The 16,000-nt window shown below is 43.2% G+C and overlaps 1 protein-coding gene across 1 annotated transcript in view; it reads right to left on the bottom strand.

Annotated features, from left to right (window-relative positions):
- The window catches only part of CAMK4 (calcium/calmodulin dependent protein kinase IV), a 329,227-nt gene that overhangs the window by 154,612 nt on the left and 158,615 nt on the right, over nucleotides 1-16,000 (bottom strand). The window contains exons 3-4 of the mRNA XM_019532473.1: nucleotides 13,495-13,557; nucleotides 11,033-11,115 (exon numbers count right to left, since the gene is read on the bottom strand). Coding sequence (XP_019388018.1) covers nucleotides 11,033-11,115; nucleotides 13,495-13,557 — 146 coding nt within the window. The remainder of the gene's footprint in view (nucleotides 1-11,032; nucleotides 11,116-13,494; nucleotides 13,558-16,000) is intronic.

The raw sequence follows: 16,000 nt of genomic DNA, 5'->3' as shown, positions 1-16,000 counted from the left end.
TGTTTTGGGGCAGACCCAAATGATTTTGATTAGATCATCTCCAAGATACACAGGAATTTTCCTCTTCTCTATCACAACAGTTATCAAGATTAATGCCAGATAACTGGATCAGAGTTTAGTGTTACTGTGCAACAGAACAGTTTAATGGCAAGATGCAAATCGATGGCTATATTAAGACCTCCAAAAACATCAAGGTAGAAAAAAGGGCCCTCTTTTTTCTCAAACAAAAATGCAAGACTTTCAATAAAAGACAGCCTGCTCACTGAGATGCAGTGATCTTGGAAAAAAACACTTTATCCAGTTCCACTGTACTGCAATACCAAGGGGAAGAGATAGCTCTTCTACTTGTAGACACGGATGTCTATTAGCTGCAAAAATGACAAATCCCTGATGCCTGATACTATTCAGCCTTGAAAGATTTTGAGATTGCTTGTGCTGTAGAAGAATCCTTCCCTGGATGACAGCTCCTTACCAAAGCTTGATCTGTCATCCCAAGAAGGCAGGCATGCAGATCACAGAACATTTTTTTCATACACAAACACCAACTGACAAGAAGGGAGGGAGTTGTATATTTTGAGAAATAAAGACTTTGCATGTTCTCAGGCAGTGGAGCAGAGGGAAGGTCCCTTTCTAACCCTTGGCATGGCTTCTCCATCTCCCCTGAAGAAATAATGACGTGATCACCAGCCAAAAACAAACCTGTTTCTCCTTTCTGGGTCTGACCAGTCAGAAGAGATTATTCCAGTCCTTGAGCTGTAGTTACTCCTGTGGCTTCTCCGTCTCCCACTGGGTAGAAGGAACTAAGTCGTAACTGGACCTGACTGGACCTGAATGCAGCATAAGCAATGGACAGCTCCTCCACGTACCCTGAGATCACTGAATTTCATTCTTGTTTTTTTACTGCAGTGAGTAAGCGTATGGTTTTAATTGTGAGAGATTTTATCATCTTTAACAGCTAACCTGGTTCCCCTCCCCCTCAATTGCTATTCTGTTCTTTACTTCCCTGTTTTAATCTTAACACCACTAGCTCCTTTTTTCTACCTCTGATCCACTCTAAAACGTGAATTTATGCCTAATGCTCATTTTATGGTTCTCTCATCTCAGACTGATTAGTGAAAATTAAATTTTATGCTAATCAGCCCAGATCTTGTTTTTCTTTAAAGAAATCTTTGTGTTCTGTCTCTAAACTATTATTTAACATTTACTGTTGTAATGGCTATTCCTTCCCACTCTGCATATCAGTTGTAGGTGAAATGGGAGCATATAATTTACTTGCAAAAGGCCTTATATATTATACACACAATGAGTATAAAAATACCTGCTAAAAGTATGTAAAAATTTTTCCTTGCAAATAGAGGCAAAATAATTTTAATCTCAGTTTTTATTATTTAGTTTGTTCAAAGTCCTCTTTCTCTCGTTCACTCTCCATCTAACTACAGTTTTTCATTACAGATCATCATCAAGAATCTTAATTGGTTCTACTTCCCATTCCATTTTCAATGTGCATTGATTAAATCTTTTCATCCATGAGTTGCTAATCTCAGGAAAATGAGACTGGAAGAAGCCAATTGCTTCAACTGTTTACCCAAAGACTCCCCAACTATCCACTTCAAACCCTCACCAGCAACTATAAGAAACAATATGTGAAACACTAAAAAACACCCTACAACATGGCACCAGTAAAAGCAGGGCAAATGAGGACATTCCCAAAGTCCTAACACTGTGAAGACAGAGAAACAGTTGATGAAAATATGCTTACACACTTCCAGCCTTCAATATGGTGCTTGGGGCTGTGCGGATGGGTGGGAAGGCAACTGGAAGCAGGGCCAGACTCTCTTTTCCCTTTGGGGCAGGGCTGGGACTTGGGTGGTCCCTCCCAAGTTCCTTTTACTTTCGGGCATAAGGCTTGGAGCTTGGAGCTTGGGGTGGTGGCAGTGCAGGTCCCTGGGAGTGTAGAGACTATGGCAAGGGCACAGATGGAAATGGTTAGATTTGAGCCGACAATCACCTCCTAGTTAAGGAGGTATGAACCAGGCTAGAGTCCAGTTCACCCAGAAAAGATGAGCCTCAGGGCCAAGGCAAGCCCAGAGCAGCAACAGCTCACTTTGTGCACTGGAGCGACTGGCCAGGCTCTGCCCACACAGAGGCAGAGGCCCTGTCAGCAGGGCAATGGCCTGTTTGTGCAGGACTGGGCGATGCAAAGGGTGGGCAGCGAGGTGAAGGATAGGCGCTGCACCTGCTAGGGAGCATGTCCCACAGAAAGGAAAAGCCAGGGGACTGGCAAAAGGCTCATCTGGAGCTGGTTGGCAGAGTGCCCTGAGATACACGTGGTGATCCTCTGCACCCCACTTGCCCCTCTCTCCTCCCCTCCCCCTCACCTGTGCCACAGTCCCTTCCCCTCTCCTCCCCACTTCCTCCAGAGTCCCCTCACCTACTCCACAACTGTCTCCCCTCCTCTTCCCTCCCCTCTGGCCTGCTCCTGAATGCTCTCCATCACCATTTGTCCCCATGCCCATGGCCAAGCCACCCGTGGCTTCTTCCTGCTCCCTGCTCCTTGCCTAGGACCTACACGGAGCTGTGTGAGCTGGTCTCATGGGCTAGAGACAGAAGTTACATATAAACCAGTTTAAATGATCAGAAACTGCTTTAAACCTGTAACAGAATAGAGGTTCAGTGACATCAACCAGTTTCAAAATGGCTGAAACTGTTTTAAGATAAACCTGGTTGAATATAGAATCAATGAGTCAGAAGGGACCTAGACAGATCATCTAGTCCAACCCCCTACCATGTCTGATATAGTATCAGACTTAGCTGATTTAGGTCAAACTGGTTTATGGAACTTCTGTCCCAGACCCCTTCCTGGTTCAAGTTAAATCATAGTCCCCCAGCATCCCAGCAGTTTGCAGCCCTGGGCTGGGCTGGGCATGCTGCCTGCTCCAGAGAGCAGTGCTGGCTCCACCCCTCCTCTGCTCCCTAGCCAGAGCAGTGAGGGCTGGCTCACTGCTCCCCAGAAGCAAACCTCTGCTGTGGTCCAGGGACAGGGAGTGGGGTTAAACTTCCCTTCCTCTTAGTATGGAGTTGCCCTGTCCTGCTTACTTAGTGCTGGCAGTGACTGTGGACTACAAATCCCAGAGGCACCTGGAAGGAGGAAGAGGAAGTGATGAGTAACCCTGCAGAGTCCTACTGCTGTGAGTCTGACTGCAAATCCCAGAGACCTCAGGGGCAGCAGTCCAGACTCACAGCAGTAGGACTCTCTCCTGTGAGTGCAGAGGAAGTGAACACACAGCCCATGTTGGCTACATGCTAGAGAGCCATGCTGTAGCACCTCCCCCTGCTCCCACCCCCACTCCCGGCTTCTGGCTTGAGCCACTGCAAGCACGTGGCTGCATTTCCTGAATCAATAATGAATGTCTGTTATTTTGCTTATTGGTTCAATCTTTGCACCTTAGACTAACCTGCAAAGACTGAATCTATTCAGCCTTGGGCTTTTTGACTGTCTGTACTTAGCCATGCTGCCTGGCTGCCACATGCATGTGTGTACGCACGCGTGCATGTAGCACTTCTTGCCTGATCACCCTCCTTCCACTCCCCTGAGGTCCTTGCAGGCTGGAACTCTGCCAGTCTGCAAAGGGAAACCCACCATTTCCCTTTTTTTCCTATAAAGGAGACAATCCACATTTTTCTCCTTAATATGAGAAAATCCACATTTTACCATGGTTTTCCATGGTGAAAGGAAAGCCCAGATCTCTGGGCATAAGCTATATTGACCCCCACAGTCACCCAGAAGGCACAAAGGTAGCAGAGAATCCCCTGGACTGTGCCTTGTGTGTTGCACCCACCAGATGCTGCAAAAAACTGGTTACAAGTCAAATGGATTTCATTTGACTAGATATCTTGTTTATACAGAAATTTAGCATTAACAATTTATGGGAAAATTACAACTCTCAATTTGCAATGAAGCAGCAAAAAAGGATACTGTTAATATTAGGTAAACTTTTTATGTATTAATTTTTTTGGACTCCATAGCTCACATGTGATATTTCAATGATTTTTCCTTACACTTTTCTACATTCCTATAGCTTTTTTATAGACTAGGAAAATCCTTTCAGCTAAATTGGGAGTTATAAATTAAAAATGGCTTCCTAAATTTGGGTTCTTCAATATTTATTAAGCCACTTAAATAAGTTACCTGATTTTCAAACGTGGTGAGACCCTAACAGCTCACAATGAAATCAAAGCGTGCAGACGGGTGCTCAGTATTTTCAAAAAAAGTAAGACTTGATTTCTGTGGGAGTTAGACCTATGTTGCAAAGATGGGCCCAAGTTCTTGGTCAGAGGTAAGTAAGGATGCTGCTGGAGAGCACCGGAAGTTGCAATTTTCACAGCACTGCTTATGAAACTAAAGCACTTTTTTCTTCTACATTGATTTCAGCTACTTTGAGTATGTTTCCCTTCTCCTAAAGAACCACTATACTATATACTGCTTTGTCCTGACTATAATTTGCTAATGATTCCTATGAAGCTGTAGAGACAGAAATCAAAGGTGAAGTAAAAGGGCCTATAAATGAAATGTTGCACAGCCTTCTTCAGAAGGACTAAGAAACAGTCAAATTTTAATATTTTATCAGTTGACACTTAGCTTGTAGCACTAAGGCAGCCAAATACTCAGAAGAAACTCCTCTGTGAATGCAGAAGTGTTTTGTGTTGTTTTGTTTTGTTGGCCAAGCAGTATTCCACTGGTGCCAACTGTGCTGCTGGTTGACTTGCTTCTTCATTTACAAAGCTATGCATATGTTTTGCTGCCTAATGTTTCAGCTATTTTAAAATGCAAGAAAATGAAACTTGGTGAACTAGCTGCACTGTTCTACAGAATAATTCACAGGGATTATTTTATCTGATTGGGGCTGTTTGTTGTTTTGAAAAAAATATTTTTAAATTAGATGTTACTGTAAGTCTAATGAAAGACTGACTACTTTCTACCTCAGTCTTTTGGTGGCCACAGTCTCTGCTCCTTGTATGAGGAGTTTCTTTTTTACTTCTCAGTGTATTGCCATTGCTCCCTCAACCTCTCTGGGCCTTCTGTGCAGCCTGTTGCCAGGAACGTGTCTCCTCCTACTCAGAGTTCTCCGGCAGTACCCCTTGGCCTGGAAGGTCTTACTTCTTCAGCTACCCAGACTGATTTGTCTCCCTTTCTCACTTGCTGTCTTTACAGTCCAAGAAAGGGGCTGGAGTTGGAAATAGTGGAGCTATGAAATATTAAAGATCCATCTACCAGTGCTACCATGGTGACTCACTGTGCACCCTTCAAATTGGATTTCCCAACTCCTTCACAAGGATCCCATTGCGTTCTTAATTTCTATGAAACAGGAACAAGAACGTGTCTGAAAGACTTCAGGATGTCCCCAGACATTCTTTGTCCACAACACGCTTCTATTCAATTAGCAATCTCAGCATCACTGCAAAGGGCAGCCCTTCAAAACCCCCATATGTTTTTTTGTGAAAGCTCTACAAAATGAAAGTTCTACAATAGGGGGGTGATCTGATGAAGAAGGGGTGATATTAGCCCAAATCTACACTTAACAATATCTTGGGGGGGTGGCCATGGGAAAGCCGTGTCCCAGATCCTGGGGCTGCCCTGATCCCCATCCTGGGGAGTTCCCTGGGTTTCCTGCCTGCTCCTGCCAGCAGTCACATGATTGCAATCTAAGGCAGTGGTGCTCGAACTTCTGGCCCTGTGAGCCGGATTAGTGGTGTGGGGTCAGTCCACAGGATGGATTCTGTGTGAGGTCAACACAGAGTTGGTCCAGGGGTGCAATTCTGCTATTTGCTAGACCGATCCTGAGCATCCAAATCCTGCTGGGCACTGGACTGACCCTATGCCTAGACTGGCCACATGCTGAACCAAACCTGTATGCCTAGATCCAGCTGTGTGCCAGCCTGACATCATGCATTTGGATCTAGCTACATACTGGGATGATCTGGCATGCAAAACCATGTTATTTGCTCTGAGCAACTCCCCAGGAATCCAGGGGGTGCATTCCTTTGGCAGCAAGGGAGTGGAAATGAATGCTGCTATCATTTCCCACCAGCTCCTCAGGGAGCTAGATGACATAGCTTCCTGGGCTGGATTTGGCCCATGGGCTTGGGTTTGAGCACCCCGACCTAAGCTTTTTGGGATCGGGCATAAAACTCCTCAGAGCCCAACAGTGTGATTATATTAATGACTGTGCCAGTGACCTTTGAGTTTGGGAAGTGGATGCAAGTTGCTCCTAAGTAGTATAAACAGGATGGCCTAGTTAGCAGTGGTAGTAAAATAATGGGATAGCTAGCAAGAAAAGTTGCTGTATGTGCATTCAGGCCAAACATTACAATAATGACATGGCTGATCTGAAACCATGTGGCTGAGCATGAGCCTGGATGACTTATGTGACAGCTGACTGAAAGAAGGCATAGGAATAAGTATTGTACAGAATACAGCTTTCTTACATAATTCAGGCAGGAACTAATATTAACATGGATATGTTTCTAAGTTTAGTCTATATGTAATAAATATAGTCAAAGAAATATTACAAAATCATATGCTAAAAATTACACATTTTAACATTTGTGAAAGATCATTTAAAAGCATCCCAAAGGTTCACAGTCAGTTCAGTAAGTGGGGAAAGAGGGAAGACTTGGATTTATTTTTGTTTTCAAGTCTCCTGTATTTTTCAATGTGACTGCTCCAGTCATAACCTGGAGTCTCTCTGTGCCTTAACCCTCCATCTGTTAGATGGGAAAATAGATATGGTTAACAGTTCTCGGATGCTATTCCGATAGAAGCTATATATGTACAGAAGACAGAAGGTCAAAGTCTCTTAAAGATAGGTCAGCACATTCCCTTTATATAAGAGAGCTACAAAACACTGGAAAAAAATGGGAAGCAAAGAATGAAGAAATAGCCAGAGTGACAAAGAAAGGAGGTGATGTGGGAAGATGAGGTAAGAGCTTGTGGGTGAAAATGTCAGGGACAAAGAATGCAAGGAAAGTGGATTGAGATGCGGGGAAAAGGAAGGAAAGGCAGATAAAGATTTGAGGAAGATGAAAAAGGATGAGAAGAGAAGTTTGCCTTTAAGTAGGAGTCCAAATTTCCATCTCAAAACGACCTGTAGGAGGCTAATGTTATTCCAACCCAAAGTGCAAATGCTCTTCCTACTTCTTCAGCATAGTTAAAGGGAGAAGGAACAGCTAATGAGAAACTGTTCATATGAGTGCTGTAGGCTGCATATTTTTGTTAAATTATTTTTGCGCTTATGCTGAAGAGCAGAATCACTTTCCTTTTGCTAGAAATAACTGCTGCAAATTAGCTTTCAATGACTTTTCAAATCACCAATAAAATGAAAATTTACTGCAACTATTTCCAGTTCTGTAGTGTACAATGGGAGGTGGAGCACTTCATGCTGAAGAGCTACATAATATTGGTACTCATCACTTATATCACACGGGAGTCCGAGGATTCTAGTAATCGGTGAAGCACCTTTGCTTTACTTAGTAATATTGTTGATATAGCTAGGCAGTAGGTAGAGCTGAATGTCTGGACCATGGGTAAAGTTACACTTTACATTTAGACCATACTAATTCTGTGGAATGATAAGTAGTGTTAAAGTTAGAATGTGCTGTGAGCAGTCACATGTTAAGGGTTAATACCATTTTTGTGTTGCACAGCTCTGACTTGCCACTAAAGGGCTAGTGAGAAGGGACATAGCCAGGAGCCAGGAAATGGGAGCTGTATCCTTGCTCTGCAGGAAGGAGTTGGAAATGGTGCATGCTGGTATGCTGGAGGACTCCTTTTATCTCTGTGGAGCAGACTGAAGTTGCCCTAGCATGAGCTAGGCAGCAGGTCCCAAAGTTAACTCTTACCTGAGTTGGCATAATTTTGAGACACTCAGAGGGCACTTAATACGAGTTAATGAGCTTTAATGTGTGGATGCTCACATTTAAGTGTCCTTAGTATGGTCTAAGTGTAATGTGTGACAGCTTCCCAAGGAAAATCTTAACAGGGCCCAATTTTGAGAAAGCAATCACAGTCCATATGAAAAGGTTTCACTCAGCTAAGTCCCATAATGCTGGAAACAAGTCCCAGACAGCCTGAAAAACAGCTACATAGAGGTACTGCAAGGTATGGAAGTGTGCCAGATACCACTGTCAGCTCCCCTACTACTTCGCTGTTTACAAGCCAAACAACCTTTTCTTAGACATAATCATGTTTTCCTTTTCCACGATGACCTACAGATGTTTCCCTTATGGATAATAAATGTTAGAGTAAGTATAAAGCTGATGCGTATAAGCCTAGTGCTACTGTTAGGTGACAGAGAAGGTCCTGCATGGTTTATCATTGTCTCAAGTCTAGTTCCTAATAGCATAGCAGCAGCTAAACAATATCAGAATATAGCATGTGTATGCAAATAAATGCACAATTTTCTTTTTTCATTTGAAGGAATATGGAAAGAGTTGGTGTCACAGGGATAGGTCCCAGAGGTGGCCATGATGCCCTCTGGTGGCCTCATGAATCCTGCCCTACTCTGGCTCTCTGTGTATCTGTCCTCTTCATTTTTGCTCACCACCCCTTGCTGGAAATATTGTTTAGAATAAGGGAGGCTGCCCCAGAGTCCTAGACTGAGTCTTACTCAGCCTTCACCTTTGCAGGTCTGTCACTGATCCCATGGATCTTAATCAGTTCCCATATCACATAAGCCTTCCTGGCTGATATCTGTCCACCCCCTGGTCACCTGTTGTCTTATGGGCCATTCATGACTTCCAATCCTCCCCTGCTATAGCTGTTTCTGTGCCTCAAAGGGGTTACAAATCAATAACCTTGGTGGGCACTTGCATCATGCTATCTCAGGCCTTTTACCCTTGTTGGTGCCTCGGCCTTCATGGCCTCCACCTCTTTCCTGTATCTGGCCCCTTTCTGCCTTGACCCACTGCACCAAGCCAGGCTTCTGGTTCCAGCCCTGTCAATTATCAGTCTCTCTGGGCCTCTGGCCCTTGTGCCTCTCACTCTGGGGCCATGGTCCTAGAATCCAACCTTCTGGGATGATCTTGCCCTTCCTGGAGTTATGGGTCTTTGGTCTGGGCCCTCACCCCTCCTGACCTATGGGTTCCTGACCCTGGGTCTCACCCCTCCTGGGTTATGGGTCCCTGACCCTGGTTTTTGCCCTGCTCGGACATTGAGCCCTGGCCCTTTCTCCACTACTCTCAGTATTTGCTTCACCCCTGGATGGGATCATGGCAGTCATGTGCCCTGCAGGTACAGCTGGAACCTCCAAACCTCGCCTGTAATCCTATACCCAAACTATCTGTATAACTAAGATGTAAATGGCCAGCAACTGCTTACTAGAAACCTCCACTCCTGGGAAAACCAAACCTCAATAAAAGATATAATGCATTACCACTTCAACAGAAGGAAAACCTTCCCTCCCTCAGAGTACAACCAAACACAGAAGCAGCTGCACCCCTGGGTTCTTGCTGCTTCCTATTCCTGGAGCATTCCCCTCTGGCCCCTGGTCCTAGCTCAGCTACAGCCAGCTGATGCAGGGCTCCTCTTCCTCTGACTTGTGGATCCAGGCTCTTCCTCTACCCGGCTCAGGTACTGAGCCCTCTGACTCTACCAAAAACCCTAAAATCTCTGGCAGCAAAATCAAACTTTTCTCCTCCTGGGATGTGGCTCCTTATAAGCCCTTACTCACAGTGCCCTTACTCTCCCCAGGGCCCTGCTTTTTAGGAGCTCTTAACAGGCAGTTTCCCACATCTGGGGGTCTTTAAGAGGAGGTTGGATAGATATCTGGCTGGGATGTTATGATCCCAGCACTCGTTCTGGCCTGGGGCAGGGGGTCGGACTTGACGATCTGTTCAGGTCCCTTCTGACCCTAGAAACTATGACACTATCTGTGGCTCTCTAAACTGAAGTTTCCCTATCTTAAAGTAAAAGGTGCGTGCCATAGGTGCCTCGTTATAGTTAGCTACTGCCACTGAAGTTCTGAAATAGTTTATGATGGGATTACTGCTAGGATTATTATGCATAAAAATATCCATTGACAAAGACAAATTTGTGTTTCTCCACAATCGACATTACTTTTCTGCTCTGTGTCCTTAATTCATACCTATATTGTGTTTGCTTTAAATATTAAGCATGTAATCCAAGATGAGGGAAGATTAAATATCTTGACCCCACATGATTTGGAAAGCATCATTTGATCAGTAGATTAGTTCAGCAAAATAAGTGATTTATCAAAAAATGTTTTCTGTTTATTTGTGTGCTCTATAAACAGGGACAGATAACTCGTAAGAAAACCCCCAGAATACAATATTACCCCAGAATGAAATCATGAGAAATTTCTTACATTCTTAACATAAGAACATGAAGCTCTGTGCACATGCATTGCAGAACTATCCATCATTATAGGCAAATAAGCATCAGAAATTAATTTTTCTCTCAGCATCTTTTAAGATGGATAGAGTTTTTCCAGATATAATTAATGTCAAATATTATGGTATTCTTGTTACTCTGCTAATCAGTCTTTTAAATCTGGCATTCCTTTCTCCTGGTGGCCTGATTCTGGTGACACTTTTTTCTTTTGGCTTGCTTACATGCTTTTGCCAGCATTCCTGACTAAGTGCTTTTTGGTTTGGGACTGCATGACTGCCCTACTCACCTTCTCACTATGATGTTCACCTGCTGATTCTCTTCCTGCACCACTTCCTATTTTTCAGAATCGACTGAGTTTTCTCCATTTTAAGCTTATTTTGGCCTTTCAAAAGAAAATATCTCCAGGGAGAAACCTTTTAATTGGGAGCTAGATCCTGCAGATTTTTAATCATGTAAATAAGTCTTACTTAAATTGAACTACTTAGGGACTATTAATGGAAGGATTACACAGATGAGCAAGCTTTCCAGCACCATACCCTTGTGGAGTAAGACACTGCAAGGTAAAAACAACATAAAACCCCTTGTGTCTACTACTGCAGGATATGGTTTCCATCGATCACCCACCTGTCAAATAGTTCCCCTCCTGTGACCAGCTCCAGGACAAGACTGATTTCTGTGGGGGTTTCAAATATCTCCTTCAGTTTTATCTAGGAAAGATACCAAACAGAGTAATTACGTTTTTATTTTCCCTTGCACTAAGTGCATATATAACTGAGCCACCTAAAACAAATAGATTGCAGTAAGTAAAATAGAAAATGGCAATAACAATGGTTACATGGCTCATATTCCTGGCAGTTAAGCAATTTATTGTAAATATTTTTTATCCTTTTTTCCCCTTTATTTTATCTCCTCTGGGATCACTCTTTCTTTTGTTCACACCTACACACCCTATATCTCAGAGTACAGCAACTCTCTGTAGAAGGTTAGAAATTGCTTTCTTTAAAGTCCATACATTTCCATCCATGCATCTTCCAGAGCAAGTCTATAGAAAGAAATGCAAGGACATTCCCTCTAAAGACTAGCCATGGTAGTACTGGACAGACCCATGTATCTTGTCAGCTTCTTCTTTAACAAAAGGCTTGATTTTGTAAATTTTATCCCCTGCTTTTCAAGACCTGTAATAATATACCATAAATGCTCTTATAACGCCCTCCCCCCACCAAATAAAACATGCAGCTTGTCATTGGAAGCCAGACTGTAGAAAAAATAATTCTAGAGTCATGGCCAGCTCAGTGACAAAGTTTTTGCTGCCAGCTGCCTTACCTAGATTGTCTCCTGGGGCACCACGCTTCCTAGACACCTCGTGTTTCCGAGAGGACTTACTCTATGTCATGGAAAGTTAGGCCGCAGCCCCTTGCAAAGGCAGTAGCAAGACTGTTACTTCTTTACTGTAAGTAGTTCTTTATACAAGATTCTGTAAACAAAGGGTTGTCTCCACATCACAGGCCTCATCAAAAGATACCACCATCAGCACATTTACTGCTGCAGGCACACAAGCTACAGTGCTCAGCTAATAGCTACAGCTGTGAAAGGGTTAACACAGGACTCCATCCCTTCAGGTTGCTGAACAGACATAAACAGCAACCACCTTGGCAGCTGCATGGCATGCACAATGTCTCTAGGAATGCTTCTTTTCCAGCAAAGAAAACAGTCTCCTGGCTTAAGCTATGCATTCTGATTTTGGGGGGCTGATTTTAGTGGAAAAGGTAGATGCCGTACGTGAGAAAATATGGTACTTTAAACATGTAACTCTGATCTAGTAACCGTAGCCAAAAGGTTCTGTAATCTAGGGATTTCACATATTAGCACATAATGAGCTATAAATGTCAATATTTAGTTCTCAGATGCAGTTAGCCATGTTAGTCTGAAGTCAAGCAGAAGGTAAAGCAGGGTGATAGCTTAGGATAAGTACAGACATTTGGGGCGGTTAGGGGGTTGTTGGATTGGGTTCAACATTGCCACTTGATCTAAGGTAAATTGGGATGGGTCATAGTAGGGAGGTTGGAGGGATGGGGGGCAAGCAGGTTGGGGGAGGATTGGGAATCTGATGAGGGAGCAGGCATGACCCACAGAGAGTTGAGGGGGCAGGTGCAACCTGCAGAGGAAGGGGGGACAGGTGTGATCCATGGAAGGACTGGGAGGGGGGGCAGGCATGACCCACAGAGAGATGGGAGCAGGTGCAACCTGTGCAGGAATGGGAGGGCCAGCCAGAGTCTGTGGGGGGTTGCTGGGGTCTGGCAGGGTTTGGAAGGATCAGAGGGATTCATGGAGTTAGTGGTGAGGATTTGGGGGGGACCAGGGAATATTGTCAGCATCCCACCCCCCTCCCATAAACCTACCCCCATCCCTCTCATTCCTCCCCCCACTGGGACTTACTTGCTCAGCTCTGGCAGTGGTGAATGTCACTCTGGCAGCCCCTGGAGTGGCATGCAGGATGGAGGTTGAGAGGGGGAAGGGCTGGCTGGTCCTCAGGGAGGGTGTGTGGCCAGGAGGCTAACAATAGCCCAGTTCCAGGCCGGGGTATGAGAAGTACAGTCCCAGGGCTGGGGCCAATGGCTGGGCTTTTCCAGCCCCGGGGCCATGCGGGGAACTGTACAGAAGTTCCATGCACTGGTCTAACCTAGATCGATTACATTTGAGTGTACATTGGTGCAGTTCTATCTTGGATTGAACTTGGCCATTTGGAGACTGGTCTGTGTGCATGGAACTTCTGTACGATTAAGGGTTTAGATTAATTTGTGATCATTGAGACCTGTCGGAGTGTAATGTCCAACCTGGGGTGAACTAAGTTACATTGGGTGGCCATTTTGAACCTGATCTACCCTCCCTCTAGCCCCCGCCAAATGTTTGTACTTAGCCTCAGAGACCAACTGGTTCAGAGTGCCATTTTCATAGGCAACTATCTGCTTTGTATAATGGATGAAGTAGCTTGTTGGCTACAAAGCTTACGCTATTGAAATCTTAGACACTGTATACAGTTTAAAAAGGGGAGACAGAGTAGAATAATGGAAAAGCACCAAACTTACAATGTTTGGATGTGAGAGGCGAAGTAAAACTCCGATTTCAGTTCGCACAATTTTCTTGTCTACCTGGTTAAAAGAAAAATAAACATGAAAAGTTGACTGTTATACTCTTCTTATAAAAATCTAACTATATTGCTGCCTACAAGCAATATTTCTAGATTTCATATGAAAAACACTTCAAAATGTGATCAATATCTAACATAATATATGGTTCTCTCTTAACTGAAAGGTTTTTGTGGAAAAGGGCAAATTTTTTCCCCCAGGGAGACATGCTAAAAACAAAATGGATGAAAGACAAGCCAGAAAAAGAATCTAGAGATTCTATTTTCTGTTTAAATTCAGTTCTTCTGTATTTCCATTTACCATAATGCACTTACATAGGGGAGGGATTTAGTCCAGCCTATTTCATGGAGGAGACGCACCAGTCAGGCAGGAAAAGACTGCATGCCTTTTATGATATATTTTGCTCTATGCAGAATACAAAGGCCCCAAATCCTTCAACCACAGCCAGATTTAACTCTGAGGTGTGCCTTTCTTCAAACACAGATGTAGTTTATAGGTACATCTCGTCACATTTGGGTATTGAAGTATGCAAAGGAAAAATAACCTGTCAATTTTTAAAACAAATTCTAAGATTTGTGGTTTTGTTGTTGTTAAAGTAACCAGTATGTTTATAAAAAACCCACTTAAGTGACAGATACTTTCACAAAACAAAGAGCAATTCTGAATAAATATTAATCTTTAATATATTTCTTCAGTAGAACTTACCAATTCAATGTTCCTAACTAAATAAGAATCAGTGAGTTACTCATTAACTTCATCCAAATTGCTAACACCACTGAAGTTAAACACGAGTATTTATTTATATGTGGAAGATTCTGCCATCAAATGCATGCCACTATTCTTGTAACTGTTTCAGTGGTGATAAGTTTTCCATTTCCTGATAGCCTGTAGAAACTTTTGGGATCCAGCTGTTCTATTCCTTGTGTACATTCCTGTAACTTTAACCATCCTGCAGGAAAGGATTTTTTAAAATTTGTTTTATGCAAGAATTTAACAGAATCCAAGGAAATTTACCCTGTAGGTTAGGAAATTGCTGGCTGAAGGCAAAAATATTTTATACTTGAGGTTTGTGCTTTTACTAAGAAACTAGAGTCATGAGTATTGTGATTTTGGCTGGAAAACAGGTTACACAAATAACTGGGAAAAAAATCTTCCTTTATGGAATCCGATTTCAGTTTTGAGAGAGAGAATACTGCGCTTAATCAAAATGTTTGGGCTTTTTTTAAAACCTCTTTAATACAGGCAAACGTATTTCACTTCAGACTTTGTCATTTCTTTAAAAAAAAAAGGCTACCCTGTTTTACAATCCTATGTGAAGAATCTGATTGTACCTATACTCCTGTGCCCTAGTGGACCACTAAAATATGGGTGGAAGACAGAACTCTTTCTGGGATTGGCCCAACGCAGGACTCCCCCAGGAACTAACAGCCATCATGAATCTTATTGCTTTAAGCTCATGGCACAAGGTGTACTTCTTTGACCTTCTCTTTTCTGGCATAAATACATGGAAACCTAAATACTTAAAATACAACTCCAAGTGCGCACACATATTTATTATATATGTGCACATGTGTGCATGCACACACACACAACAGATTAAAAGGAATTAGGGAGATAACAGTAACCATGAAGCCAACTGAGTCTTTCAGCCCTGCCTGAATAGAAATGATGCTGCCTTTCCCATATATGAGTATGAGAAAGCAGAGCTAGAAGGGACCTCAGGGGGGCATCTAATTCAGCCCCCTGCTCAAGGCAGGATCAGTATGTGTATACATGCTGAAGAATCTAGCTGAAGGAAGCATGTCACAGGAATTAATAAAAAACTATGCTAAGTGTATTATTTAGGCAGACAAGGTTCTTTGGGTGAATCTGATATCTTTTATTAGACCAACTTAAATAGTTGGAAAACAATTATTAAGCAAGCTTTCGGGTTCAAAAACCCTTTGTCCGGCTGAGGAAATTTCAGCAGTTGGTGTGTGCTCTTCCTTGATGGAATGGAAAGTAAAGAAGCCAGAGGCAGGGGAGGATGCAAGGGGATTCAGTGGTGCAGCTGCACCCTGCTTTCATTCCTGGTCCACCCAAATTTTAAAACCAATTGCCTACAGGAGCCACAGCATTTCTATTCAGGTAGGGCTGAAAGAGTCAATTGACTTCATGGCTCATTGTCACCTCTTTAATTCATACTCATTCTATCCACTCCACAGGTGTTAATGGCCCCTTATCCTTGTTAATGGTATTGAAGTTCCATTGTTCAAGCTATCCTATCTTCTGCAGTTGTGCTGTCTGTTAGTCCCTCCTGGTGATGTCTCCTATTTCATAGCCCTGCAGACTGTTTTTAGCTTTAGCTAAAAACCTTAACTCAGGTGTGATACTATTAATTCAGATGTAGAAAGACTGACAGTAAAGTATTGGAAACATGCTCAAAACACTCAAGAAGTCTAGATTT

This window comes from Crocodylus porosus, unplaced genomic scaffold (assembly GCF_001723895.1).
Source record: "Crocodylus porosus isolate Cpor-Errol unplaced genomic scaffold, CroPor_comp1, whole genome shotgun sequence".
NCBI lineage: Eukaryota > Metazoa > Chordata > Crocodylia > Crocodylidae > Crocodylus > Crocodylus porosus.
This window is presented reverse-complemented; position numbering and strand designations above follow the sequence as displayed.